This window comes from Aythya fuligula, chromosome 3 (assembly GCF_009819795.1).
Source record: "Aythya fuligula isolate bAytFul2 chromosome 3, bAytFul2.pri, whole genome shotgun sequence".
Lineage (NCBI taxonomy): Eukaryota > Metazoa > Chordata > Aves > Anseriformes > Anatidae > Aythya > Aythya fuligula.
Window position 1 is genome coordinate 93,163,791 of NC_045561.1, and position 27,132 is coordinate 93,190,922.

Sequence of the window (27,132 nt, forward strand, 5' to 3'; positions counted from 1 at the left end):
TGTCCAGCCTAGCCCTGCTTAAAGCAGACTTGGTGTAGGCTGATTTGGGCCTTATTCAGTTCAGGTTTGAATGACCCCAAGGATGGAGAGTTTGCCACCTCTTCCAATGTTTCCTTTGCATCCAGTTGGCATTTCATTTGTTCCAGCATGATCCCGTTTCCACTGCTTGGCTCCAGGAAGAGCCTCTCTCCATCTCCACCATGCCTTCCCTTTAGGTAGTTGCAGACTGCACAACGATCTCCCCTTCTCATTCTCTGTCTTCAGACTGGAGAAAGATACCCCAGTTTTATTCCTGTCTCTCATTTAGCCCCTTACAGCCCCACAACAGTATTTACCAGGACTGTACACAACTTCCCCATCCCTGCTTCCATGCCCCAAGACTCCAACGGAGTGCCCCAGAGATCTTGTTTTCCTATCATTTCACTCCTAAAGACTTGCGGCTATGCAGCATTCTCCCCTGCTGCATCTACACTGCCTACATTTGTTCAGCAAAGGACATTTAAATAAGGTCCTTTAAATAATTAGAAACAGGTTGATTAGCAGACAGTGAGGGATACACATGAGCAGTGTATACCTCATAATGCTTCTGAGATGATCCCTAATAATCATTCTTTGTCAGAGGTGTACTCTTTGTAGGTTACTTCAGAGATTATTTTTTGGTTACTCTTCGGTAGATAATTGCCTCAATGTGTGCTGTTGCTACAGTGCTGGGGCAAAATAAACCAGTATGTTTGGGTGTGTGAAGTACAAGACTTGAATGGAAACAGGGAATTACGGGATCTTACCATAGCAAGTATGTTAGAATACTCTGCCCTGTTCAATGTCAACACCTCAAAAATATGATGTCAAAAACAGAGCTCAAAGGAAAATAATAGAAAGGCGGAGCCATTTGGAAAACAAGCATTGCATAAGTATGAATCTTATGAGAGTCAAGTATATGAAGGACAGGACTGAGTGGTGGCTTGGATTGTGTATACACGTAGATAGAAAGAAGCAGGGGGACCTTTTAGTTTTGCTAAGAAAGTCACAAACAGCACTAGCAGATGGGGGTTCAGACAAATTCAGTGTTGAAATATGGTGCAGTTTCTTAGAAGTGTTCAAAATGCGGTGCCATGCCTTAAAATTGAGGGTAGTTCAACAGTAGAAAAGTGGGGAGTGGGGAAAGGGGGGACACACTCTTCAGTCATTAAAACGAAGATTATATATATTTTCTAAAAAGCTCATTTTAATCCAGTTTATTGTAAAGTTTCTACAGCTTTATGCATGTAGGGGTCAAACGAGGTGACAAAAATATCCTGGATGATCCTTTCCATTCCCAAGATCGCACAATGACTTTGAGAAAGAAGATGAACTTTCATTTAGCTGTATGAGTGTTAAAACAGAATTTCTCTACTAAATGTGTGTGTTTTGTGCAACTTAAAACAGCTTCTTGCTCAGGCACCCATTCGGGCTGTTGGGAAACACTTTTTTTTTGTGTTGTCAGAGTGATTTATGACATCTAGGATGAGGTTTGTATGGTTTGTACTGAATGTTTTTTTTTCATAATGCTATTTACCTACACGAAACAAAGCTGAGAGCAGAGGGGGATACACAAGAATTTCCCGGGAAGGGGCTACCCAGAGTCACTGTTTATATAGGACTGGATGGCACTGGCCTTCCTTCCCCTTACCCTGCACCTTCTCAAAACCTTCTTGGTGTGCATTTTCCATTCATTATTTATCCAACTCCACAGCTTCTGTGTCCTCAGTTGTCTGGTGGACTGAAAGAAAGACGTATGGTAAGGACCAGGAAGGAGTCTTAAACTTTATATAAAGATATGAAGATAATATCTTTATATGAAGATAATCAAAGTATTATCTTCACGTAACAAGCTGTAAAAGTCATCACATTTTAAAGAAAGAGAGCTTAAATACTTCTTGGAGTATCTTTAGTCTTTTTGCAGGTGGAAGGTAGCTAAGCATGAAAATCTTGTGTGTTTTAAGATTTGCCTGGGGTCATAGTGTATTTGGACCTGCAAGAGTTTATTAAAGCACCAAATTTTGGATATACTTGAAAGAATAAATATTTTTGTTACAAAGATGTTTTCCTCTTTGAGCATGAATGTGCTCAAAAAACTGTTTAAAATGTAGAGGGTCTGACTTAGCTCCACTGAAGAAAACTGGAGTTATTTCAAGTTTTTTTGCTAGTTCTAGAATTGCTACTATTTCCATTCCTTCAGCAATCACAGCCTCCTTTGAATAACTTGTCATTATTTTTGGTATGAAAAAGGCTAGGCTAAAACAAATAAACAAAAACCTAGTGTAGTTTAAAAAAAAGAACTAGAAAAGCTAGAATTCTTTTTTGTCTGTTTAGCTCATATGATTCTTCTTGCTTTGATGTTTGTGAGTTTACATATTATTGGCAAAATATTAAGATATAATAAAATGTTTTAAAGGCCAATCTACTTTATGATACCTTTCTGTGTAGTCTAAAGGCTGTTGTACTAAGTTCAGTGGAATGAAAAGTCCCGAAAAGAAAAAGATGTTAACGAGGGGGATTTCACTTAATAAAACAAAAAAAAAACAGGTTCTGAAGCTTGAGACTTTAGCCAGCTTTTCTCTAGGCTATGGACTGTTACTAATAAAAAAAAAAAAAAAAAAAAAAAAAAAAAAAAAAACAACAAAAAACAGCAATTTGTTTTACCTTTAATGGAATGCTGCCAGAAATGAGGGAAAAGAGGGAAGACTGTGAAAGAATCGGAAAGGGCTAAGATTTCAAATCAAGTTTTGAAACCTACAGCTAAAGCAGAGTTCTGTGTTGTCATTTTTACCCCTCCAACATTTGACTGTACTTTACATGACACAGAACGGTGTTAACTAGAAGATGACAAATAACTGTAATGGGTTGGATCTGTTGTGCTTGATGTTGGAATCCAAGCCTTCTTGAGGGAATAACAAAACAAATGAATAGGACAAGGAAAAGACAGGATGACAGAAAATGTAACTCCTGCTTGGATGCTCTTACTTGAAAGAGACAGAGAGAGTTCATAGACTTAATCTTTTTCTTGCATAGCAGACTTGTTTTAAATCATCTGTTGTGTATTTCCTACTGTTGCTTTCTTGATTTCACTGAAAATGTTACAGTCATCACATTGCAAATAATGGGTCTTAACTAAGCCAACCCTAAGCTCTCTTTATAGAAAGTAGAGAACAAAAACAAAAAGATGGAGAAAAAAAAAAAAGTATGGGGAAAAGGAAAGAGTGAGGCAGAAATGTTTCTCTGACATATCAAGACCCAGCTGAATTTGGCAGCAATGGCAATGTTTCTGAATCCTTTGCTTGCTTGCTTTATGCAGACTTTGAGAACGTGGCAGTAGTGGATGAAAAGTTCTGTGTATCTCTAGTCCACTGGGTATAATCCTAATTAGTGTTTAAATTGCATTAGAAGTTCTTACTTGTATTGGTTCAGTTTTTATGTTACCATTATGTCTCTTTCTATCAACGTTTGTTAGAGATTGTTGTACCTTTCTGTCAGACTTGAGCCAATTTATCTAGTGGTTTCATTACCAAGCTATTTATAATTTTGAGTTATTGCCCTGTGTGTCCCAATGACTATTTCCCTTCCTTTATCAACACTTGTTGTTGGCCCAATTAAGTTCTGCATTCCTCAGTGCAGACAGAGTTGTCTCCCAGGCTATTGCTCCAGGATTAAATTGTCACTTGGATTATTTATTTATTTATTTTTTTAAACATGCACATACTTATGTACACTTAAAATCAGAAATTTTGGATTTCCAGTAGGAGTAAGTTTAACCATTTCTTACACAGTCTTATTATCATATCCGACTTTAGTTTCAACTGTACGGTTTGAGTGTCAGATTTTATCCTATTGATTAGCTGTTTTGTTTCCTTTGGATCTGTCCAGGGAGGGAAAATTCTGTGGAATCTCAAGTTGCTTGATAAAGAGAGAGAAAACAGCACAGGCTTTCACAGGCAGGATGACATCATGATTTCCAGGGAGACCTCAAATTCATTTGTTGCAGCCAGGATGCTGAGCTGCCAGTGGTGGTTGCTTACATAAGTTGCCCATCCTATATTGTTTTCAATCAGTTGTGTATCAATCCAGCAGCTCAAGTGCTGTGGTGAAACTTCTTTTTTCTTTAACCCATAATACCTAATTGCTGTAACATGGCACAGCGTCATCTTGGAGTGGGAGCAGATCCAGCAAAGTGCAAAATGCCAGAAAAAAATTGGATTTAAAAATGAAACCCTTCTGTGATTTCTGATGTTGGAACATGAATACAAACTGGAGGAGACTGTGTGATTGCTGTGCTTTGCTGAAGCACATGAAAAAGAACAGTCAGCCCATCCTACTTAAGAGGACGGTTTAGCTTTCAGAAATACTTGTTTTTGCTTGGATTAAAATATGTATCAGTAACATACCTTTGTCTTTGATGTACAGCATTAGTCTATAATGAAATTGGTTGGATCACCTCTTATCTTGTAGTGTACAGCTGTGGTACTAAAACCCAACTCAATGAGAAATAATTTTTTTGTTCCTGAAGAGCCTGTTGTTATAAAGCATACTTTCCAAAATCTGCCCCCGCCCCAAATATGATCATTTCTTTAATCCTCTCTGCTCTTCATAATTATCTCTTCATAACACTCTATGCAGCATTATATTATCAAAGCTATAAATACAGAGTATAAACTTACCATGGAGTGTTAACTTGTATGAGTTTCTTTTGTGTACGTTCAATATTCCTAATAGTGAAAATTGTAACTATCTTGCAGAATATTTTAATTTAAACTACTGGTTCATCATTCTATTTATTTTGGTTTTCTTTTCTTACCTATCCCTGGAATGTCTTTTTGATTGAAGACTTAAAAGGTTTGTTTTGTCAGTAGTCTGTGTTATGCTCTTAATGAGAAATTTAAGTTGGCATAGGTGAATGAAACATCAAACATAAATGTGAAGTAGTTGTTAGTGCCTTTTTTGAACCATGGGCAAGAAATCCAAAATAACATTTGAGCAGCAGCAAATGTTGAACAGATAGATCATGCTAGCGTGTGCTCGAGAGACCACAGAAGCATATGATGTGTGAGAATGCAGATGAGATGTGATGTTACTATGGCACATTTGGTATTTCATGCGATATCCCATTTGGGCGAAAAAAAATGGAATAAATTTTACGCTGTGGAGCTTGTGTGTTTGTGAGCCTCAGCAGTCACCTTAAGGCTTGCAGAAGCCCTGCAGCAGTGCTTGCTGATGTGGGTGCACACCCACTTCACTCACCTTTCTGAATGGTCTGCTGCAGTTTATCCAAACTCTCCAATATTTGTTCACTTTCCACAGGTGCTTGGACATTCACCTTCAGCTAACCAGGTCGCTTTGCCATCATCACTGCACAGCTTCTTCTGTTTCACCTGTGGACCTGCTGTACTCAGCTGCAACAGGCTTTTTTTGCCTGCATCTCTCTTTGCTTCTTTCATGTGTTTCTTCAGCTCTGTCTCTGTTCTTTAATTTATTTATCAGGCAGGCTTTTCTCCAGAGGGGGAACAAAGCAGTCACTGCCTACCCTTGTCACTGTTGTAAAAAGAAAGATGGCAAAGGAGATAGGAACTTGGGGAAGGGTCCAAATAAAATTTCCATTTGTCTGTGTGTTTTGAGGGAGTTTATCAATGCTTTCTGCTTGATTTCAGGATTAGGAAATAATATGTTTCTGTGTACTATAACTGCATGTGTCTGTATAACAGCCATAATATAAATAAGTATAAATACTGCTTAGCCAGAAAAAAGCCATTATACAACTACTTTTCATTTTTGTTGCACTGGAATTAACTATAATAACAATATAGAAAACTCACAGTATATGTAACTTACATAATACTCTTTCTTGACCCCTCTTAGTAAAAACTCATCTGAACTACTCTGTAATCATGTATTCAGTGATGTAGAACAGTCCTAGTATAAATGTAATTGTACCGGTGATTGTACCAAAATTGTTCATTTCAACGTAGAAATAGAAATGGTATGGGAGTACTAATGTACTCTTTACTGTAGGAGATTTTATCTATTGATGTACAGTCTTGCATTTACGTATATCTATTTATGTGTAAACTGAACCTAAATTATGTTCACAGCCTCATCCTTCCCAGGCAATGCTGTTTTTCTTTTAAATGATCGTAAATACAATAACCTCATCAGTTGTTTCCCGCAAGAGAAATAAATGAAGAGGAGCAATATGGAAAATGTGGAAAACTTGAATGCAGAGTGTGACAAAAATCCAAGTGGAAATACATAGAGATTCAGATGTATTATTTGTTAAAAAGTATCAAGTGACTTGGAACAACCTCATTAACTTTTTGAATGCCTAGGACTAGTAATATTAGGAATAAGAATGAACAGTTAAATAGAAATTGCCCCAGCATTTTATTTGTAAGACCCATGAATTTTGAAAACACAGACTGTGTAGAAAAAGAAGGTGATATAATACTGCATTACTTTGCCACATTATTTAATGCGTATAAATCAGGATTTTCAGGGCTTTTCTCTCGCTGTACAATTTCTATGGTATTACATAAGTTTTGGAAATACAAAAAATCTCCAGTATGTCCTTGTAATCATTGTTATTGTAATGTTTTAATCTTTGTACCTTTGTAGGCCAAACCTAATGATCCCTAGTTGAATTAAGAGATGTTTGTGCAGTGATGTAATATGAGAGAAGTGTTAATTTATACTTGGAAGATGAGATAATATACATAACCTTTAGTCTGATTATTTTCCTGGAATGCTGGAAAAGGTTAAAATCATACCATTCACGGCTTCTTTCTTAGGCAGTTACTAGCAAGGGGAAGAAGTGAAGAAAGGAATTACTCCTCTGTAACAGTTCTCGAGCAAGAAATCTTTATGTGGCAGGGAAGCGAGGGTTTCAGAGAAAGGAAATCTCCCTCTCCATTCCCCAGTTTGAATAGTGACAGAGCTGCACTGAAGAGCAAATATTTTTGATTCTGGAAGCTTCCAAGTTTCTCTAAATGGAAAGTTTCTTCAGAAAGTATTCCTAGAGTAAAGTGATATACTTATCTGGGTGCTGGAAAGCTACTGTGGAAAGACTGCATCCATAGGCTGCCTTTCGAGACACAGAAGGTGTTGCTTTTAGGCACCTTAAATGCAGAATGGAAATTGTGCCTAACCTGCTTAGCCACCTAAATTTCCTGCTGAAAACTTATTTTGGATGCGAAATTCTTCTGCTGTGTATGCATACAGAAGATGCTGTTGTCTGAGCTGCTCTCTATGCACTTTTCAGTAGCAAAGGTGTTTTGAGAGTTGCATGCTTTTGCCGTCTCTATCACAGTGCAGATGCCTTTATATGATATGTTTGGGATTGCTCTGTGTGAGACAGTCCATTTTACCCCAGGGGACTTGTTTTCACTCACTCTAAACATCCTTTTACTATCAAAGAGGCAAGGGAAAACAACATACAAACAAACAAACAAAAAACAAACAAACAAAAAAAAACACCACCACCACCAACAACAAAACAACCACAAGATGAAAAGCTTACAGTGAAGAACAGAATGGTCATACTGAGTCACACTGAACGTTCACTCAGCCCAGTATCGTCTCTCAGTTAATGTCTGATAGGCCCTCGTGGCTTTAAATTAAACAGGTTTGTGGAGCTGGGAGATAGCCAAGGGCTTGCTTGTGCTGCCCTGTGTATCACCAGAATTGCAAAGCTTCTGGGTGTGGTACACTGTCCCTCTTATGGTGGGAAAATGAAAGAGACATGGGGGGATGCTCTGGAAAGGAGGATAACGTATATGATACTTCTCTACTAATGCTCTCCTAGGGCCAAAACTTTACCTCAGCTGGATGCAATTTCTTTGTATTTATTTAGCAGCCCTGTATAGAATTCTGTTTCATGATCTGTATACTAAAACTGGTTTGGTATAATAAAGAGGTAGGAAGAAAACTTGATAAATATGTTTTCCTGGTTACCTTTGGCAAAACCACAAATTTACACATGAACAGATAATTTGTAGAAAGACCGAGGCTAAAAGTTTTATTTTAAATACTTTTTTTGTTTGCTTACTTTTTGTCTTATTTTTTCACTTAGCTTACTGTAATACGCTGAGCTATGCCTGCTTACTATTTGGCTCCATGCAGATGCAAAGAAGATAGGAGCAAACGAGAATAAATCCCTTGTCCCTCTGCCTGTGTGGGGCTGGGGCATGTTTAGCACCCCTCAGTGCTTTCCCACACAGTTTGAGGCAGCTTCTAAGCTCCAGCAGCAGCAAGTTGGCACAAGGACCCTGACTTCTCCCAGCAGCTCTTTTGGGGCAGAGAAGAAAGCAGGGAGCACTTCCATGGACCACCTTTCAGAAAGGCAATTTGCTGTTTCTCTTCCAAAGAAGAAAGATGGAAAGGACAGGATCAGCAGGGATTAATTTTGTCTTTTGGCAATGTCAGTGGAGAGGTCCTAGGCTAATATTAATGGTGGCCTCTCCATGGTAGTGGTGAGGCACTTTGGCAAGAATTTTCTTTAAGGGATTTCAAGTACAATTCCGTTGCCTGTGTTATAATTACTGTTTTGACAAGACACAGAAGTTTGGTCTCTAGAGTTATTGGTTTGGCATCTCTTTTGACTATTAAAAGTGCAGTGCTATATTATTATTTTCTTTCAACAAATTGAATGCTGGATACTTCCTGGATTCCTCATTGGGTGGTTGCTTAAGGCTCGGATTTATCCTTTTAATTTTGGTTTCTATTAGTAAGTCTCTTTTGGACTACCATGTACTTATTTGGCTTTGTACTTACAATGAACTTCTCAAGTTCAGTATCTCATATTTTTCAGGTTTTGTTGTAAATGAAATACAGGATTGTCACAAATAGATGGAAAATTTGATCCACTAAGGGAATACAATTTAATTCTGCAAATCAGATAAGCCTGTTTTGCAAAGTATTTTAATGACTCTTTTTAAGAAATATCATGAGTTGGAGCATGGTTTCACCAAGAGAAATCTTGTTCTAATGTAATAGTTTAATTACTTTAATGTCTTTCAAGGTTAAAGACTTAACCTGAAGGCTGCTGTAGCATTCAGTAGTGAAGAAAGGAAATTTCTTCACTGTGAGAATTGAGATGTATATTATGCATGCCATATAATTCTCTCCCATGCTTCCCACACTGATGCCTGATAGCTCATGAAGCATTTGCAGCATTGTTTTTTTCACCAGTGGAGTGAGGAGTTTGATTATGCCCCACTTTGAGAGGCTGTGGACACATGATGAACAAAACTTCTTGCTGTTTGTGTAGGTGGGGCTGAGGCCAGGAGGACCTTATTAATGTTTTTTGCTTTCTTGTTCTGCTTTTTTTTTTTTTTCTTCTGGGACTTTTGTTTTGCATAGTTTTAGGACAACTTGATGAGAGCTGACCATCAGGATTGTACGAGGGCTGTGCTGTTAATTTCTGCCTGTTGTTTAAAATATATGAAATGAATGAAAGGAGCAAGGAGAACACAGTACTGAAAAAAATCAGGGGACAACATATTTCTGTTTGGTGTGTGACTGGGACACACCACAGCACATCTCCAATAATTTTCCTTTTCTTATGTCTAGTTCCCCCGTAACATCCCTCATCTATCTGCAGGGATTTTGACAAAAGCTTTCCCTCTGCTCCTAAACCAGACTCCCTGACCATCCCTGTACACTAGGACAGCCAGTAATTACTGCTTTCACACATACCTCTTCTGTGGTGAAATGCTAGAGAGTCTGAAGGTCCTTCATCAGGGGTACAGGAGCTGTGAGCAGGGTTTCAGAGCTGTTCTTTTCTCTCCCACCAGGCCAACTCTTCTCATGCTCTGAGCATCTTCCTCCTTCCTGTAGCTTCTCTTGTTCCTGCTGAACCGGGCTCTTCATCTCCCAGGGGATCAGTGGGTAAATGTTTGGGGAGAGATGAGCAGAGATGAAAGGGGGTGTTGCAGTTTAAGGAAGGCATTAATGGCTTCTTCAGGGGTTTGTGGAAACAAGCAGCATCCTGGCATTCCTATGTGATCCGAAATGCCTTCACTTGCGGCAGGGAGCACATACAAGTCATGTATTACGGGGAGTGTCTTGTTAAAATCATTTTGTAGATTGAGTGTGCTGTTTTATTTTCAAAGAGGTGAAATATTAGCAATCATTGTACTGTTTTTGGTCAAGACTGATACATTGAAGTTCCTTCTTTTTTATTGCTGTAGTATCATCTTCCTTTTGCATAAATTTTGTGTATTTTATGTAAGTAACCATTTAAACAACCACAGAGATGATAAATAACAGAGATTTGCTATTGTGCTGTTGGGATACTGTTGTTGTGATACTCATTCTTCTTTTTCAAAGCTGTTCCATAGTATTTTTTTTAGACATTTTTCTGTTGGGGTATCAGTGGGAGGAATTTGTGGGATTCTGTAGTTCTTTGGGGCCAACACTGTGTTGTTTTGATACGTATCAATGCACAGTAAAGTAGTCTGTTTTTTGTTGATTTTTTAAATTTCAGTTATAGGCTAATATTTTTCTGATAAAGAGTGCAGTTGTGCTTCTTGGTGACCTGCTAGTCAAATTCCCACATAGATTTCATTTCATATGTTCTTTTTTGGTATTGCTCAATTTGGTGCATTTTACCCTTCGGTAAATGTGTGCTGCTGAAAAGGCTGAAAGTGATTTTAAAATTATGAAATTTACGAATCATCAAGTCTGAAAAATGTAAATTGTCCACTTATACTATAGGAGGCATGTAATACATGAGAAAATCTTAGTATTTATACATGCAATTCATAGTTTAAACAGATCCTTTTTCCAATATTTGGGACAAGAACTTGCTACTTAATCTATTTAAATGAAGTTGACATCTCAGTATTTGTATAGCATCATTGGAACAGCGCATCGTATATCCTATCCCATAGATCCCAAAGTACATCTGGTTTCTCACTCGTTCTATTGTAAGGTAATATGGAAAACAAAGTATGGTGTTACATTGCAATTATCCATGATCTGAATGTGATATTTAATAGTATAATCATGTTTTTTGCATTATTATTTTTTGGGGGGGTTATACTAGGTATCGGTTGCATCTCCTGGAAACTGATTTTTGTACATTCCCTGAGATTGTCGATATTTTTTTATCTTAATGGAATGAATGCTTTATAAGCAGTGGGAAAAGCAAAGAAGCTGACCAAAAATCCAGATGATTACTTACTTCCATTTACTTATTTCTTCTCCTAAGAGGCACTTGCATTAGGTATGCTGAATCTTGTTTTGGTGCATATTTAGAGAACAGTATTTTCCAGCATACAGAAGTTTCAGAACACACCTTGCCTACCCTGAAGAGTTCAAAATTAAAGATGGGCTATACAAAAAGTGCAAATGCGAGCAACTTTCATCCTCCCTCCAATATAAAGATGTTTAATTTTGTTATGTAATAAATATTTTCACATATATTTGACTGCTTAGGTGAAAGCGTAGGTCAGTTTGATGTAGGCATAAGTAAATGCTTATGACTAGAAGAAAAAGATGTGAAAAGGGAAGGGAATGTATTTAGAAAAAAATCATTTTGCACTGAAGGATGAGAAGATGATATGAAAGTTCTTTTTTTTTTTTCTTTCTCTGAAATATATCACTAACACAGTATTCCAGAAATGTATCTTTTCCCATTATGATTTTTTTATACAATAAATAATAAGTTAAAAATGTGACTTAATTTAGGTAAATATGTTAAATAATACTTATGACAGCAACATGAGACTAAAATTGCAGGTTTGCTTTTTTGAATTATGTCCTTTTGGAGGTGTTGTTCACAGACCATGATACCAAAGGAGATGATATAAACAGAATTAAAACAATATAAAATTGAAGATGCATATAATTTATATAACCCTGGGGTTTATGGGACATAATGGATAATGTCATCAGAGGGCGATAGCAGGTGGGCAAGTGTAGCTGTTATTGATAACATAACCTCCTCATGTATGTATCTTGAAGGAGGAATATACATACAATATATATATGTATCTGCCTTCTGTGAAAACTGAGCTTCCACGGAACTCCATTTTGGGCTTGCGTGCCTGATGCTTTTTGGGTCTGAGGTCCATTGCAGGCTGGCTTCATGACTGAGTCTGCAGATTTGATTCAAAGCTGTTCCTCATGCACAGGTTTTAAAACAAATAAATTTGGATTTATTTAGGTTTGTAATATAATGGCACTGTATTTCTCTTTATTTCTTCCCTTTCCAGTTTAATCTCAAGATTTTGAAAATACAATACACATGGCACAGATCATAAAACTTTTTCAGACACTGTTAATTCTGATACTTCATGTTTACATCTCAGCTGAAGATGGAGAAACAAGAGCAAGTAAGTCTTAATTTTTGTATTTCAGGTAAAGGCAATTTCAAAGCATGCCTTATATTTCTAATATGCATGTTCAGATCCACATGCACAAAATACAAAATAATATATGGTGGAGATTTCAGCAAAGCACTGAGTCCAGTGCTATCCAAAGTCCCTTCCAGCCTAAACTACACAGTGATTCGTGTCCCTGGACCTGGCTATTTATCTTCTCTCTTGTACTCTGAAAAGTGACGCTGTGCTCACCACTTGAACCTTCTCCCAGTGTCTTTTCTCTTTGCCATCACCTATGCTGCAAAAGCATCTGGCTGTGGCCACTTGCTTTCAAGAAAGGTGAAGTCTTGACTTGATGAGAAGTTTCTGTAGACATAAGTCAGGACAAGGCAAAACTCTTCTTCATAGTGTGGAGCTCCAGCCTTTCATGAAACAGAAGGCACAATTATACACAGCAACTCCCATGACTCCACATACCATGGGATCAGATTAATTTCTCCTGCTTTGGGCCACCTCTTTGGCACCTTGTGTATCCATTATCTCAGATCCTTTCACAGTGGATGGGAGGTAGCTCTCCCCTCCAGACAGTTATTCCCTCCATCTGAGGATGTGCATGTAAAATACTGACACACAGAAACACTTGTCTGTGGCCTGTAGTTGGCAATTTGATCTAAAAGCTCTGTTTATGAGTGGCTACAGCTAGAGGTGCTGAATCCATGCCACATCATCATGCAGTTATGATGACATTTCTAAGAAGAGTGCATTGTATTTGCTAAATGAATAGGTGATTTGTATTCTGGAGCTTGATTTCTTCACTGATCATTTTTATTCTAATAAAATCAGAATACAATATTAGCAATGTTCAGTTGAGACTCGGGACTTTATAATAACTAATTTTGTAAGTGGCAAGTAATAGTTTCAGATGTGCATTAGAACATATTTGTAGAAGGAGTGGATATTACTACCGAATTCTGCAGCATGCAGACTATAGCCTTCCTCTTCAGTGTGTTTGACTTGTGTTGTGGCTTAGCCCCAGCAGGCAGCTCAGCCCCATACAGATGCTCGCTCAGTCTCCCAAGGTGGGATGGGGGAGAGAATTGGAAAAGTAAAAGTGTGAGAACTCAAGGGTTGAGACAAAGGCAGTTCACTAGGTAAAGCAAAAGCTGTGCACCTAAGCAAAGCAAACCAAGGAATTCATTTGCTACTTCCATCGGCATGCAGGTGTTGAGCCACTTCCAGGAGAGCAGGGTCTATCACATGTCATAGTTCCTTGGGAAGACAAACATCATCACTCCAAACGTCCACCCCTCCTTCTTTCCCCCAGCTGTTATTGCTGAGCATGACACCACATGGTGTGGGACATCCCTTTGGCCAGCACGGGCCAGCTGTCCTGGCTGTGTCCCCTCCCAGCTCCTGGTGCACCTCCAGCCTCCTTGCTGGCAGGGCAGCACTAGGAGATGGAAAGTCCTTGGCTCTGTGTGAACACTGCTCTGCAACAACTAAAAGCATTGGTGTTTTATCACCACTATTTTCATCAAAAATCCAAAACACAGCACCGTGTGAGCTTCTATGAAGAAAATTAACTTTATCCCAGCCAAAACCATAACATTTTGCTAACAAAAACGAGTTCTTATGTTGACCAATCTCTGCAGACAAAGAGATACGGAGAAAAAAAAATGTATTCCTCTCTGCTGATTGCATGAAATACAATTGGCAGCTAAGGAACTGAATTCCAGAATATTTCATAGTCGTTTCTGGTGATAATGTAAAAAACAGAAAATGGTATGGTTTTCAGATATGAAGTTGGATCCGTGTGATTTACAGAAACAATCTTGTTTTCTCTAACAAAGTCAGCTGATTGGTTTTGTGTTCTTTTATTTTATTTTTAATGGAATGTATTTATTGATATAGATTCTAATACAAACACTATTGAAATGAAAAAAAAAATCCTGTGGAAGAGAAGAGTGGATGCGTTCACTAAAATATTTGTTTGATATGTGTTCTTTTTAGGTTGCAGAACTGCTCCGGCTGATTTAGTCTTCATCTTAGATGGCTCTTACAGTGTTGGCCCAGAAAACTTTGAAATAATCAAAAGATGGCTTGTCAATATTACAAGAAATTTTGACATTGGACCAAAGTTTATCCAAGTTGGAGTTGTCCAGTACAGTGATTACCCTGTACTTGAAATCCCCCTAGGAACACATGAATCCACTGAAAACCTCATCAGGGAAATGGAATCCATACACTACCTGGGAGGAAATACAAGAACAGGAAGAGCTATTCAGTTTGCCTATGACCATCTTTTTGCGAAATCTTCAAGATTTTTAACAAAAATAGCCGTTGTTCTCACTGATGGGAAGTCCCAAGATGAAGTCAAAGATATAGCAGCAGAAGCAAGGAAAAATAAAATCACTCTGTTTGCAATTGGTGTTGGTTCAGAGATTGAGGAAGATGAACTTAAAGCTATTGCTAACAAGCCTTCATCAACTTATGTATTTTATGTTGAAGATTATATTGCAATATCAAGAATTAAAGAAGTTATAAAGCAGAAACTCTGTGAAGGTGAGTGATCGTAAAATGTTTTAGAAGGTGTGCAGAATGGTCTTCTGTACCCATCTTCCTTTAGTTCACAAGCAGAATTCATGATTAGTGTAGTGTAAGGCACTTGATAAACTATACTATGATCCTCCTTTATTTTGATATTGTTTGCTGAAATCCCTCCCAAAATGTTATTTTCTGCATTAAACAAAGAGATATACTTCAGAAAGATGCAGTATGTTAGCCCAGTGTGTGCTTAATTTTACTCTGTGGGATTTTGCCCTAAGCATCAAAATTTTCGCATTGATAGACTTTGGAAACCCTAAAATAGTTGAGCAATTCTCAGAGTGCTGAGACCGTAGGGCTTTCTTTATTCCTTTTCCTAGGTTCAGCTGATACTAATCTGCAATTCAGCATTTCTTCCTGACAGTTGAGAGGATAGCCTATTATTACAAACAGGAGTTCTTCCTCTAGCATGTGTTGAAAAACCCAGAAGAGAGACACTTGGCAAAAGTGCTTGGAATTGTAACAAGCTGTTACGATCTTTTTAAAAAGGATTTTATAGAAGAATTAGCCAAGACCAACACTGTAAAATAACTTCTCAGTTTTAGAATGCTAGCAGTGTTATTGCATTGAGTTTTCTGATAACTTTGTAAAACAATGGCTTTCCTGAATATCTTAAAAAAAAAAAGCTTGCAAATGTCTTCTAAACTATATCATTCAGAAGGACTGTATTATACAGCGAGTATGCATCAATGCTGTGTTGTACGTTTTATTACTAATAATTGATGGAAGTCGTATTTCAGTTGTACCATATTCCTGTACTTAATTAAGTGAAAAATAGCTTTCATTTGTTCTCTCTTTGAGTACTGACTTCACTGAAAGAAATATGGCAATATTTATGTTGAGGTTAATAGTGTTTATTTCTTGATAACATTATGAAAATCATAATAATTCCATGTGGCTGATGTAAAGTAAGGTAAAGTCTGTCAAAAAGTTTAATCAGCTAAGCGCAGCTAAATTCTTTAATAAAACTTCATACAGGGACAAATTTCCCAAAATAAACACAATATTTTCCTTTAATAGACTTCAGATAAAGTGACATTTTATCAAGATGTATTTCCTGCTTTCAGAACTAAGTTTAGGGACATGGTTTAGTGGTGGGCTTGCAAGTTAGGTGGATGGTTTGACTTGATGATCTTAAAGATCTTTTCCAACCTAAATTATTGTATTATTTTATGTTTACTAGTATCCTTTAAAATTCAAGCAAGACATTTGACTCAACTCTTACATGCAAAATACTTTAACTTGTTTTAAGTGTTTTACTGTTTTATTTCAAGTGCCCCTTTCTTTCTATGCCCTTACGTCATACTCTTCCCTCACATTCAGAGATGCCTCATAAGAATAGTGATCAGTGCCAGCTGGCAGCTTTGTTTCTAACTGCAGTATTTTTAACAGGTGAACTCAAAGACTAGCAAACCGGAGATTTTATATCTGAGTGGTAGATTATTTTATTCATGTTGTTAAGATCCGTTTTGATTCTGGGAGAGGAAGTTTACCCCTTACTCCATAAGGGTAAAGCAGCAATTATTTGACTGTGATCAACCACATGAAACTTCCTCAAAGTTAAATTCTGACTTAATCATCTGTATTGTAATGTTGAAAAAAATGCTAGCCTTTACTCTTCGGAGTTTTTAGGTTTGTTATTTAATGAACGTAGATATAAGACCATAGGGGCAGTGTTTACTTTTTGGAAAAAGAAGGATGAAGCTTTGTGGCTTACTAGCAAGTAGTGCTGATATGAGCCTTGCAGATGGAAGGCTGTTGTGCATCTTTTGGGAACTTCAGTGTTTGTTTTAGAGTAGGCAGTGTGAAAACAGCTGCTGAATACGTCTTCCAGAAAGATGAACAAGGAACTCCTGACAAAACGGAAACATAAACAGGAGGTGTACAGGAGGTGGAAGCAGGGACAAGCCACTTGGGATGAATATGGGAATATCTGTCAGAACGTGCAGAAATGCAACAAGGAAGGCCAAGGCCAATTTGGAATTAAATCTGGCTAGGGATGTCAAGGACAACAAGAAGGACTTCTTCAAATACATCAACAAAAAAAACAGGAAAATGTGGCCCCTCTACTGAATGGAGAAGGGACCCTGTCAACAGAGGATGCAGAGAAGCTAGAGGTGCTGAATGCCTTCTTTACTGTGGAGGCCAGCCCTCCAGAATACCTAACCCAGGAGACCAGGGAGAAGGTCTGGACAGAGGAGGACTTTCCCTTGGTTGAGGAGAATCAGATTAGAGATCATTTAGGCAAACTTGACATTCACAAATCCAGGGGTCCTGATGGGATGCATCCTTGAGTGCTGAGGGAGCTGGTGGTATCATTGCTAGGCCACTCTTGATCATCTTTGAAATGTCATGGCTAATCAGGAGAGGTACCAGAGGGCTGGAAGAAAGTAAATGCAACTACAGTCTTCGAAAACGGCAAGAGGGAGGACACAGGGAAGTACTTGCCAGTCAGTCTTACCTCAGTCCCTGGAGACATGATAGAATAGCTCATCCTGGAGGCCATCTCTAAACATGTGGAAGACAAGAAGGTGATCAGAAGTAGTCAACATAGATTCACCAAAGGCAAGTCATGCTTAACCAACTCAATTGCTATGGTGGAATGACTGACTGGATAAATGAAGGGAAAGCAGTGGGATGTTGTTTGCCTGGACTTCACCAAGGCTTTTGATCCTGTCTTTCCATGATCATGTTTCCTGTGATCTCACAGGCAAGCTCAGGAAGTGTGGGCTGGATGAGTGGAAAGTGAGGTGGATTGAGAACTGGATGAATGGCAGGACTGAGAGGGTGGTGTGTAGTGGCACAGAGTCTAGTTGGAGATCTGTAGCTATTGGTGTCCCCTCTGGGTCAGTAGGTCCAGTATTGTTTAACTAATTCATCAGTGACTTGGATGAAGGGATAGAGTGCCTCCTCACCAAGTTTGCTGGTGATACAAAACTGGAAGGAGTGGCTGACACCCCAGAGTGCTCTGCTGCCATTCAGAAGGGCTGCCATTCAGATAGGCTGAAGAGATAGGCAAAGAGGAACATCTTGAAATTCAACAAAAGCAAGTGCCAGGTCCTGTACCTGGGGAGGAATAACCCCACACATCACTAAAGGCTGGGCCTGACCTGCTGGAAAGTAGCTCTGTGGAGAAGGACCTGGAAGTCAGGGTGGATAACAAGTTGACCATGAGCCAGCAATGTACCCTTGTAGCCAGGAAGGCCAATGGTATCCTGTGCTGCATTAGAAAGAGCACTGCCAGCAGGTTGAGGGAGGTGATCCTCCCTGTCTACTCAGGTGAGGCTTCACTGGGAGTACTGCGTCCAGTTCTGGGCTCCCCGGTACGAGAGAAATGTGGAGCTCCTGGAGTGAGTCCAGCAAAGTGCTACTAAGATGATTAAGGGAGTGCAACGTCTCACATGAGGAAAGTTTGAGGGAGTTGGGTCTGTTTAGCCTGGAGAAGAGGAGGCTTGTGTTTTGAGATGAGTAAGAAGGAAAGTTGTGTATATTTTTTCCTTGTAGCACTCAGAAGGTAGACATTTTAGTTTCCTTAATGTAGGCAAGCAAGTTCTTTCAATTCTTCTCCTAGAACCAAACAATTAACTTGTAATATATTTTTAATTAGGGAGTCAGGTGACATTTTGCTTTGAGGAGGAAAAGAAAACCAAGGGAAACTTATGCAGCTTCTTGCTGCTGCCCCAAGTACTTGTGCCATTTCCCCTTAATGTGAATTGTCCTTTCCCGTGAACAGGGTAGCTTCTGACTGCCCTTAAACTGGCTAAAAGGAGAAGACATGCACTGTTGCTCATATTATAAAGTGAAGCCAGTGAACCTTTGAAATGATAATTCCCTGGCACTGAAACATGACTTTTTCAGCCCATGGCTGGTCCAGAAGGAGCTGAGACAACTCTCCACCCGTTTTTTGGAATGCATTTCTAAGTTTTTTTCTTTCTATGAATGGATGCTTTTCTGAAGAAACAATGGAAAATGATGAAAACTTAAATAATTTAGCATAATTTTAATATAATGAAATATTTACTTTCTTTTAATTGATTTAATTTAGTAAAAATATTGGCCTTAGCATTACATTTCACTTTGCTATCTTGCAGGTTTTTTTAAAACATTTTAGTCCACTGCCTAAGATTATTTTTTTTGTAAAAAGAATTAAACAAAGATGACATCCAGCCAACTTTTGTTTCCACAGAATTTTGTTTCCACACAATATTTCTCTAGTGAGAATAGCTTCAAGCAGATTCGAGTGTAACAAAATAGATTGGGGAAATTTTGATTGAAAAGTGAAAAAAATAGTTGTTAATAAAGAGGGATACTGAATTAATCTAAACTGTTAGTGTACCATAGAAATTAACATTTATAATTTTGTAACATCCTGAAACCACGTATTTTTAGAAATTAAATCTAGTATTATTTTTAGTCAAATATTGTAATACCTTTTACTACAATTAGTCACAAATCAAAATAGAAGTATGTAGTTGCAGCAAAATATGGCATCTCAGTATTCACACTTGATGTCTCAGAGGATACTGCATATCACTTCTCTCTTGTTGTACTTAACCGGCGGTTCTCAATTCTTTTTTATTTCTTGAAAGGCAGCTACAAAAAACATTAGGTAAGTGAGAGAGTACCTTTTGAAATTTTTAAATCCTATTTTTATCTATATGTTCATTTATTACTTTGCAGAATCTGTTTGTCCAACAAGAATTCCAGTGGCAGCTCGAGATGAAAAAGGATTTGACATTCTTCTAGGACTAGGTGTGAAGAAAAAGGTTAAAAAGAGAATTCAAATACCAACTACTAATGCCAAAGCTTATGAAGTAACCTCCCGTGTTGATCTGTCAGAATTGACAAGGTATATATATTTATAGGTCTAAAGTTAAAAAGATTTTGTTTGATTGATTGTTTAAAGTAAGAGAGACTTGTTCTAAGATTTATATTAAATGTTCAAGCATTGTCCTTTTTTTTCCGACTTCCCCCTTATTTAGGAATGTGTTTCCAGAAGGTCTGCCTCCATCCTATGTGTTTGTTTCCACTCAAAGATTTAAAGTGAAAAAGACATGGGATTTGTGGAGAATTCTAAGCCTGGATAAGAGACCACAGATAGCAGTCACTATTAATGGAGAGGAGAAAACATTATCATTCACTACAACGAGTTTAATAAATGGCACACAGGTTATTACTTTTGCTGCACCTCGTGTAAAGGTAAGAAATAGGTAGGCATCATGTTGGAATACTCATTTAAATACACATCTTTCCTTTGCCCTTTGTGTTTTTTAACAATGCATGATCTTATTCTTGGCTGCTTAGATGTTTAAAAATAGATGGTGAGTACTTCATCCATGTTTCCTGAGAGTCCACAGTGGTCATCAGTGAAAATGCTTTACAGGTGCTTTCTACTCAGCAGTTTCCAGCAGGTAATTGTAGAAATAACAGAGAAAGTTTTGCGCACAGCACTTTGCCTAACATACACTGAAAAGTATTTTCTGTGTTTGATGTAGAGGCTAGAAAATTGGAACAAGAATAGTCAGTTTTTAGAGAGAGTTTTTGTTAAGTATCTAAATTCCCTTGAAAATGCATAATGAAAGTAGCTATTTTCTTCTCCAGAAGAAATAAGTTCAGCCTAGATTTGTCTAGTTGTCTGTTGAGTAAAAATTCCTTTCAGCTGCTTGTTTTTCTTACTAAATGGATTCCTCTCTTTGTGAAAACTGTCTCCTAGTGTAACCTGAAGATTGCCTTTTCAGTCTTTTTCAATTTCCAGCGAAGTACTCAACTCTGTAAGAAAGATGATCTAAGTTCCTGTGAAAGACATTGAATGTCTCTGTATGTGTGTTTGTACCAGTATTGGAATACACAGCCTGGAGATTCCCATACCTGTCTCGGGGAGTGTTTATTAATTTGAAAGATAGTGACACTTAAGCAAAAAAAATGGGAAAGGATGGAACACTTAGTGGCCAAGGTGGTTCTAATTTTCTGGGAAGTGTTGGCCTGAATTTGAAACCTTCCTCCAAATGAGGCTGAGGCTAAAGGAATTTGATGTATAAGTACTTGGAGAAGAAAGGTCTACTTTCCAAGAGGAGGTCTTAACTACCAGGCTTTTATTGGTGAGGAGTATTTTATTCTTTTATTAAAGGGAGAATTTAGCTTTTTTCTTTCTAAATTTCCCTTGCCTTTTTATAATTATTTGTAGGTAAAATATATGCATTTTAAAGGAGCAAAGTGTTAAATTTGTTTTACTGGAAATTGCTGGAAATTTTATTTTTAAGTCAATCTGAAATATTTTAAGTGTTTTGGGGATCTACAATGAAAAATCAATTTTATTCCTGCAGTCCCAGGTATCCATGAACCGCAAAGACAACTTTTTTATTTCTTCTTTGTTTCTCTATGCTTATATTTGCTATTATGGAGGACAATAATTTTATATGGTTTTTTTAGATCTGCACATCTATAAACATAAATAAACATAAATAAATACACTGCATTATTAACAACCCTTTTTGTGATTTGTTGTTTATTTTAGTTTGTAATGAGAGCCATTATAAGTAAAATCCCAATCTACAAATGAAAATACAACAGAAACAGAGATACTGTTTAAGTGTGTATATGTTTTTAAGTACCGATTTGTTTTTACCGTGATTTAAGATCTGAAGTGTTTGAGATGTTATACCTGTTATGCTGCTGAAAAAAGGTCTCTGATTTCATATTTATAAGAAATATGTTTCAGCATGTTCTGGGGCAGACTGAAAAAATCTATGTGAGTTAAAAAGTAATTCTGAAGTATAAACTTACTCATTAGCAAATACCATTTTTGCAATTATATTATTACTTGACTACTATTGTTTTGCCTGTACAGTTATAATTTTTGTGTTTGTGACAAAACCTGGAACATAGATCATCTCAACCATTGACAGGTAGTTTCAGTGTTGAAAATAAGTTTTACTGTAATGTAAATTAAAGACACTTTGTTTTAAACATTTCCTTTTCTTTTTTTTTTTTCACTTTTCTTAGACATTGTTTGATGAAGGCTGGCATCAAGTTCGTCTCTTAGTAACAGAAGAGTTTGTAACTTTGTATATAGATGACCAAGAAATTGAAACGAAGCCATTACATCCTGTTTTAGGTATTTACATCAGTGGACTAACCCAAATAGGAAAGTATTCTGGAAAGGAGGAAACTGTACAGGTATGCTTATGTTAAAAACACAGTAATTTAAATATCAGGCTAATTTAGAAGTTCTGCTATAGGTTAACATTTCATTGGTGCTTTCTCTTTTCCTGAACCTACTCCTCTAATATACTCTAGGTTAAAATGCAATATATTAAATTTTAGTAGTTAAGAGGGAACATAAACTGTCAGAAGGACCCAGCACAACTGGTGTATCTTGTGTGATGAGGACTTACTTGGTCTCACTGACTTCAACAGGTGTTTGTTTTTGCCAAAGCACTGATTTGTTGCAGTGCAGTTGCTCAAATTTGGGGAACAACATCTCAGAGCAGGGGATATCCTCTGTGCTTGACAGTTGCATGTAATTTCCAGTGTATGGGTTCTGTTGGCACAATAGAGAGAGAACACAATTTTGAGGAAATTTCCTTCTCATCGCTAGCTGTTGAGAAAGTATGAAGCATGTCAACTCTAGATATGTTGTACTGCAGATATTTGGTGCACAAACTAGCACTGTTTGATTTTGCTGTGATGGAAAGAAGCCCTGAAACTCCTCTGTTCTGAGGAAGGTGTACTCCTCTTGCCTACAGCTGTACGGAGACACCAAAAAGCTGGTAACAACGTCAGGCTCTGTAGGTAAAGGATGTATAGAGCAGTGGTGAGGACTACAACATTGACAGTGTTCCAGATGTTTGCTAAATAGATTGTTTCCTTATATTTATAACAATGTGGTAATAGCAGTACAAATTAGACTGAGAATAAAGAAGCAATATTAAGAAATACTGAACTACCTGAGCAGGTGGGTTTTTTTAGTCATTTTGAAAGCTGTGCTTTTTTGTACTCTACTGTTTAATTTCATGATCCTTACTACTCCTATTAAAATATATTAATGTGTTTTGCATCATCTTCATTAACTCTCTTCAGATGTTGTTAATCATTACTCTCAATTGTGTGCATTTGTAGCCAGGCTTCATTTCTATTATTACCATATTCTAAAAATGTACACAGAAACTTGGGTGACATACTGTGTGCGTGACTCAGCATTTCTGGTGGAAATGTAATTTGTATACTAAAATACTTCTTTGTGAAAAATAATGAATGCTTCTCACAGATTTCTGGTAAGACTTCAGGCACTTACGTCAAGGAAAGAGATTTTGGAAGTGTAACCAATCATCTCATACACTTTCCCTTTCAGCGAGGGATTATCCAGTTTTCATAGTTTTGTGTGTTCTAGGATTTTAGTGCCTTTTTTTTTTTTCTTAAGTTGCTGCAGAAATAGGACTTCTATAGATTTCCAGTAATACAGTTTCTCAATTAAAGAATGTTATTAGCCAAACATGTTGTCTAAAATAGAAATGAAAGCATTTTAGGAGGGTAGAACTGTATAAGATCCTCTCCTGACAGTGGACTAGAAGAAAAGTGGAAAATCTTCCTCATTTCCAGCTGATTTCTAAAATCTAAAAAAGGTATTTACTGTTTGTTCAGTTTCACAGACTGCAACACATTCTGTAAAGCATTAGCAGTCAACCTTTGCCAGAATATTTCTATTTAAACTATGATTATAAACATTTTAATGAGTCTGTGTGCCAACTTTCACTGAAAATGTATTTTGAAATATTTTTTCCTTTGAATCTTTTTTCCTTTGAATCCTTTTTCCTTTGAATCCTTTGAAATGTTTTTGAAAGACAAAGTATGATAGAAGATCCTTCAGAAGCTCTTTGGTGAATTTTCATTCTCTTTCTTTTCTCTGATTCAGAAGTTTTCTAGTGATGTTTTGCAAGGCTTCTCAATTTAATTAAGGTCTTACTGGCTTACGTGCTTTCCAGTACAGTGATGATAAACCTGTGTACATACTTAAGTGTTGAAAGTTGTAGCTAAGACATATTAAATTTGAAAATATATATTACTATGTATGCCAGATTCACTATTCTGTGCTGTGTTCTCCCTGCTAGTAAAACTCATGATCTGTGATTTCTTGTAAGTGTAACAGGGCATTTTTCTCTCTGTAGTCATGGTAGGTTCACGAGAGAAAAACTAACTTCAGAAATTTCATTCTTTTGTAGTATAGTAACAGAGCAGAATGGTGCAAACTTTTGCTTTCCTGGTGCCAATGTTTCTATCAGCTGCTTTTTACAGTTTTGCATTACAAATCTAAACTAAAACAAATTATTTCAAGTGTCATGGATGCTTTCTGATGCCTTGCCAAACTTTAGTAATCTTACATCTAGTAGAGACAAAACAGTGTAGAAAGATTGAACCAGCAGCACTGTTAAGGTAAAAAGGAAAATGTACGCTTTGCTTATGCAGTTGTAACTGTTTCCAAATGGTGTTGGCAGCGGGTGTAATTCGTGCTGTGCATGTTTGGATTTATTGCCAAGGATTAAGGGTGGTGATTTCTATTACTTTAGAAAACAAAACCTTGGATTGATTATTTTTCTTTAAATAATTATGCGACAGAATTTTGAATTGGTTGCATGTATGAATCATTGTGAGAAGCCTGATGTTTCTACAGCTTTAATTGATTTTTAACTATAGTAGACATACAGACTTTCCTGTTTCTATTGCTTTTTAATATTTTGTTCTTTTTTAAAAAACTGTGGATGATATAATTTAAGAAGGGTCTAGTTTAAACTAATGTCAAACTATTAACACTTTTTCTAAAAAAGTCTTTTATGTTTTGAATTATAGTTTGATATACAAAAGCTGCGAATCTACTGTGACCCAGAGCAAAATAATCGAGAAACAGTCTGTGAGATCCCGGGATTTGTGAGTATGATAGATAAACTTTTGCAGACTACTTGGCATTCTTACAAATCACTGTTTACTGCTGACTTAATAGTGAGTTCCTAAAATGAATAATATTACATAGATTCAGCTGGTGCAAATGAATGCTTGTTGCTTTTGCAATATCAGATGACCCAGAGTTTGTCTGCCTTCAAACTTAGTTTTGCATGAACATATCTTAAAAGCTTTTTTTTTTTTTTAAGTTTAGATATTTGATGGTGCAAATTTGACAGCAGTATAGAAGAATCTCAGAATCATCTGTTAGAAATTAAAGATTTTAAACATTATAAATAAATAAAACAGATAGGTTACAGCAGTGCAAAAAATACTTTAAATATTTTTTTTAACTTATCTGCTATACTTCTATACTTGATACTTGCCAGGTCATTTAATATCTGAAATTTCTATATTTACCCAAAAAACCTATATTTTTAAATCACCTTTTCATATCAGAAGTATCTATGCTGAAGTCTGATTTAAAAATCCCATTGACTAAAATGAAGTCAAGATTTTACAAAGTATGTTATGGATAAGATGAAAATAAAATGCAGTTCAGGGTTTTAGGATTCTCGTACACAATTACAAAGCTTATGGGGCTTTGATCCTTTCTTAGCCCTCTTACATAGAGTTAATTATACAATGAAATGTAAAACATATGTAAACAAACTTGGAAATCATTCATGATACACAGTTGGGGTTAGATTTTCAAAAGCATTCAACTCACATCTCAAAAGAGATAGGTTTATATTTACAGTTTCCTTCAGAATTTCATCCTTTGTTTGGTGTCTAAGATAATCAGACACCAGTGTGTTAGTCTGCAAAAACATATTCGGCATGTTTTAATTTGGTATATTAGGACTTAGGACCATCTTGCCAATTTGACAACAGCGCCCATGAATCTTCAACATCCAGATATTTCATTTTTTGCCAAACTTGCATAGACCTACAGCTAGTCTGTTTGGCTGCTATTTAGTTAGGGCCAGTATTTCTATTATAATCAGCACTCAATATGAGTCTTATTTAAAACTCACACCTTTAATTTAATCAACAAGTAGGTGTCTGGATTATTAGCTGTTCTGAAATCTGACTGTATGTGTAGGTGACTAATGGGTTCAGGAACACTATTGTAAAGTTAGCTTTAAATCTGTTGTAAACTTGATATTTAGCTATTTACCTGTAACACATATCTTCTTGCTCTTTGCAATGAGTAGGTAGGATATGAAAAATGAATAAATGAAAAAAAAAAAATGTGGCTAAAGAAAGCAAACGCTAAAAACTCTATCATATTTTGCATCCTCTACAACTCGGCAAGCAGTCTGAGAGATCACATTTTGCCAGTTTAGTTTCACTTACTGTTGTTGTAAATTAAATTTGGGCTTCACTCGTGAAATTCTGGACTCCTTCAGGAAATAAAAATGTTGGATGATCTCCAAGGAGGTAATGAAAGTTGGAGGCATATGTGGTTTGTGGTTGTACTCCATCAGAGTGTGGTTGTGTCAGAGCTCCTGAACTAAGCAGGGGCTGTATGTACTAATTACAGCCTAAATTTCCTGAGACGACTGGCTGCATCGTAATTTTAAGCTCCCACTATGATCACTGGGGAAAGACAACTTTCTCTAGACTTTGCCTGAGATGAAAATTGAATACAGAGGAAGCCACCTCTCTCCACTGATTGTGTGTAAAGTCTGTGGTGACAGTGTGCATCATAAAAGTCCTGCATGTAGTGCAGGTAATGCTGGCTACTAAATTATTAAGTCAGTTACATGTTTGATGTGCTGAAATATTTGGCGATGGTTTGTTCTATGATACTGCACATACTATGCAGTCACACAGGAAAGCAAGTAACAGAAAGCCAGCCTTGCCTCTGTGCTGCTATATATTTTACCAGATGCTGGATTCAGGCAGAAATCAGAGATTTTAGAAATGTTTTGGTACATTCTTGTACATCAATGAATAAGTAGAGGATTACTTTTTTTTTTTTTAAATGAGAATTTGCTCCTGTTTTGAGCCAAATCTAAACATTCAGTGTATAAATATTTACATGGTCCAGTTTTACTTTAAGCTTTGTCATTGCCTTTGAAAAACTGCTACTGGCAGCTCCTTTTGAAAGACCCGTAAATGATACTAAAATTCATATATGTTGATAGCAGCTGTACACACACCTGAGAAAGTCTGAAATATTGAACTGTAGTTGCTTGGTATTTACAGCCTCATATTTATGATTGTTTTTGGTAATGTT

General features: G+C 37.0%; 1 protein-coding gene across 1 annotated transcript in view; it reads left to right on the forward strand.

Moving 5' to 3' along the window:
• The window catches only part of COL21A1 (collagen type XXI alpha 1 chain), a 116,739-nt gene that overhangs the window by 19,118 nt on the left and 70,489 nt on the right, over nt 1-27,132 (forward strand). The window contains exons 2-7 of the mRNA XM_032185725.1: nt 12,243-12,362; nt 14,361-14,912; nt 19,635-19,803; nt 19,937-20,153; nt 21,957-22,130; nt 24,798-24,875. Of these exons, the coding sequence (XP_032041616.1) occupies nt 12,275-12,362; nt 14,361-14,912; nt 19,635-19,803; nt 19,937-20,153; nt 21,957-22,130; nt 24,798-24,875 (1,278 nt within the window). The 5' untranslated portion in view covers nt 12,243-12,274. The remainder of the gene's footprint in view (nt 1-12,242; nt 12,363-14,360; nt 14,913-19,634; nt 19,804-19,936; nt 20,154-21,956; nt 22,131-24,797; nt 24,876-27,132) is intronic.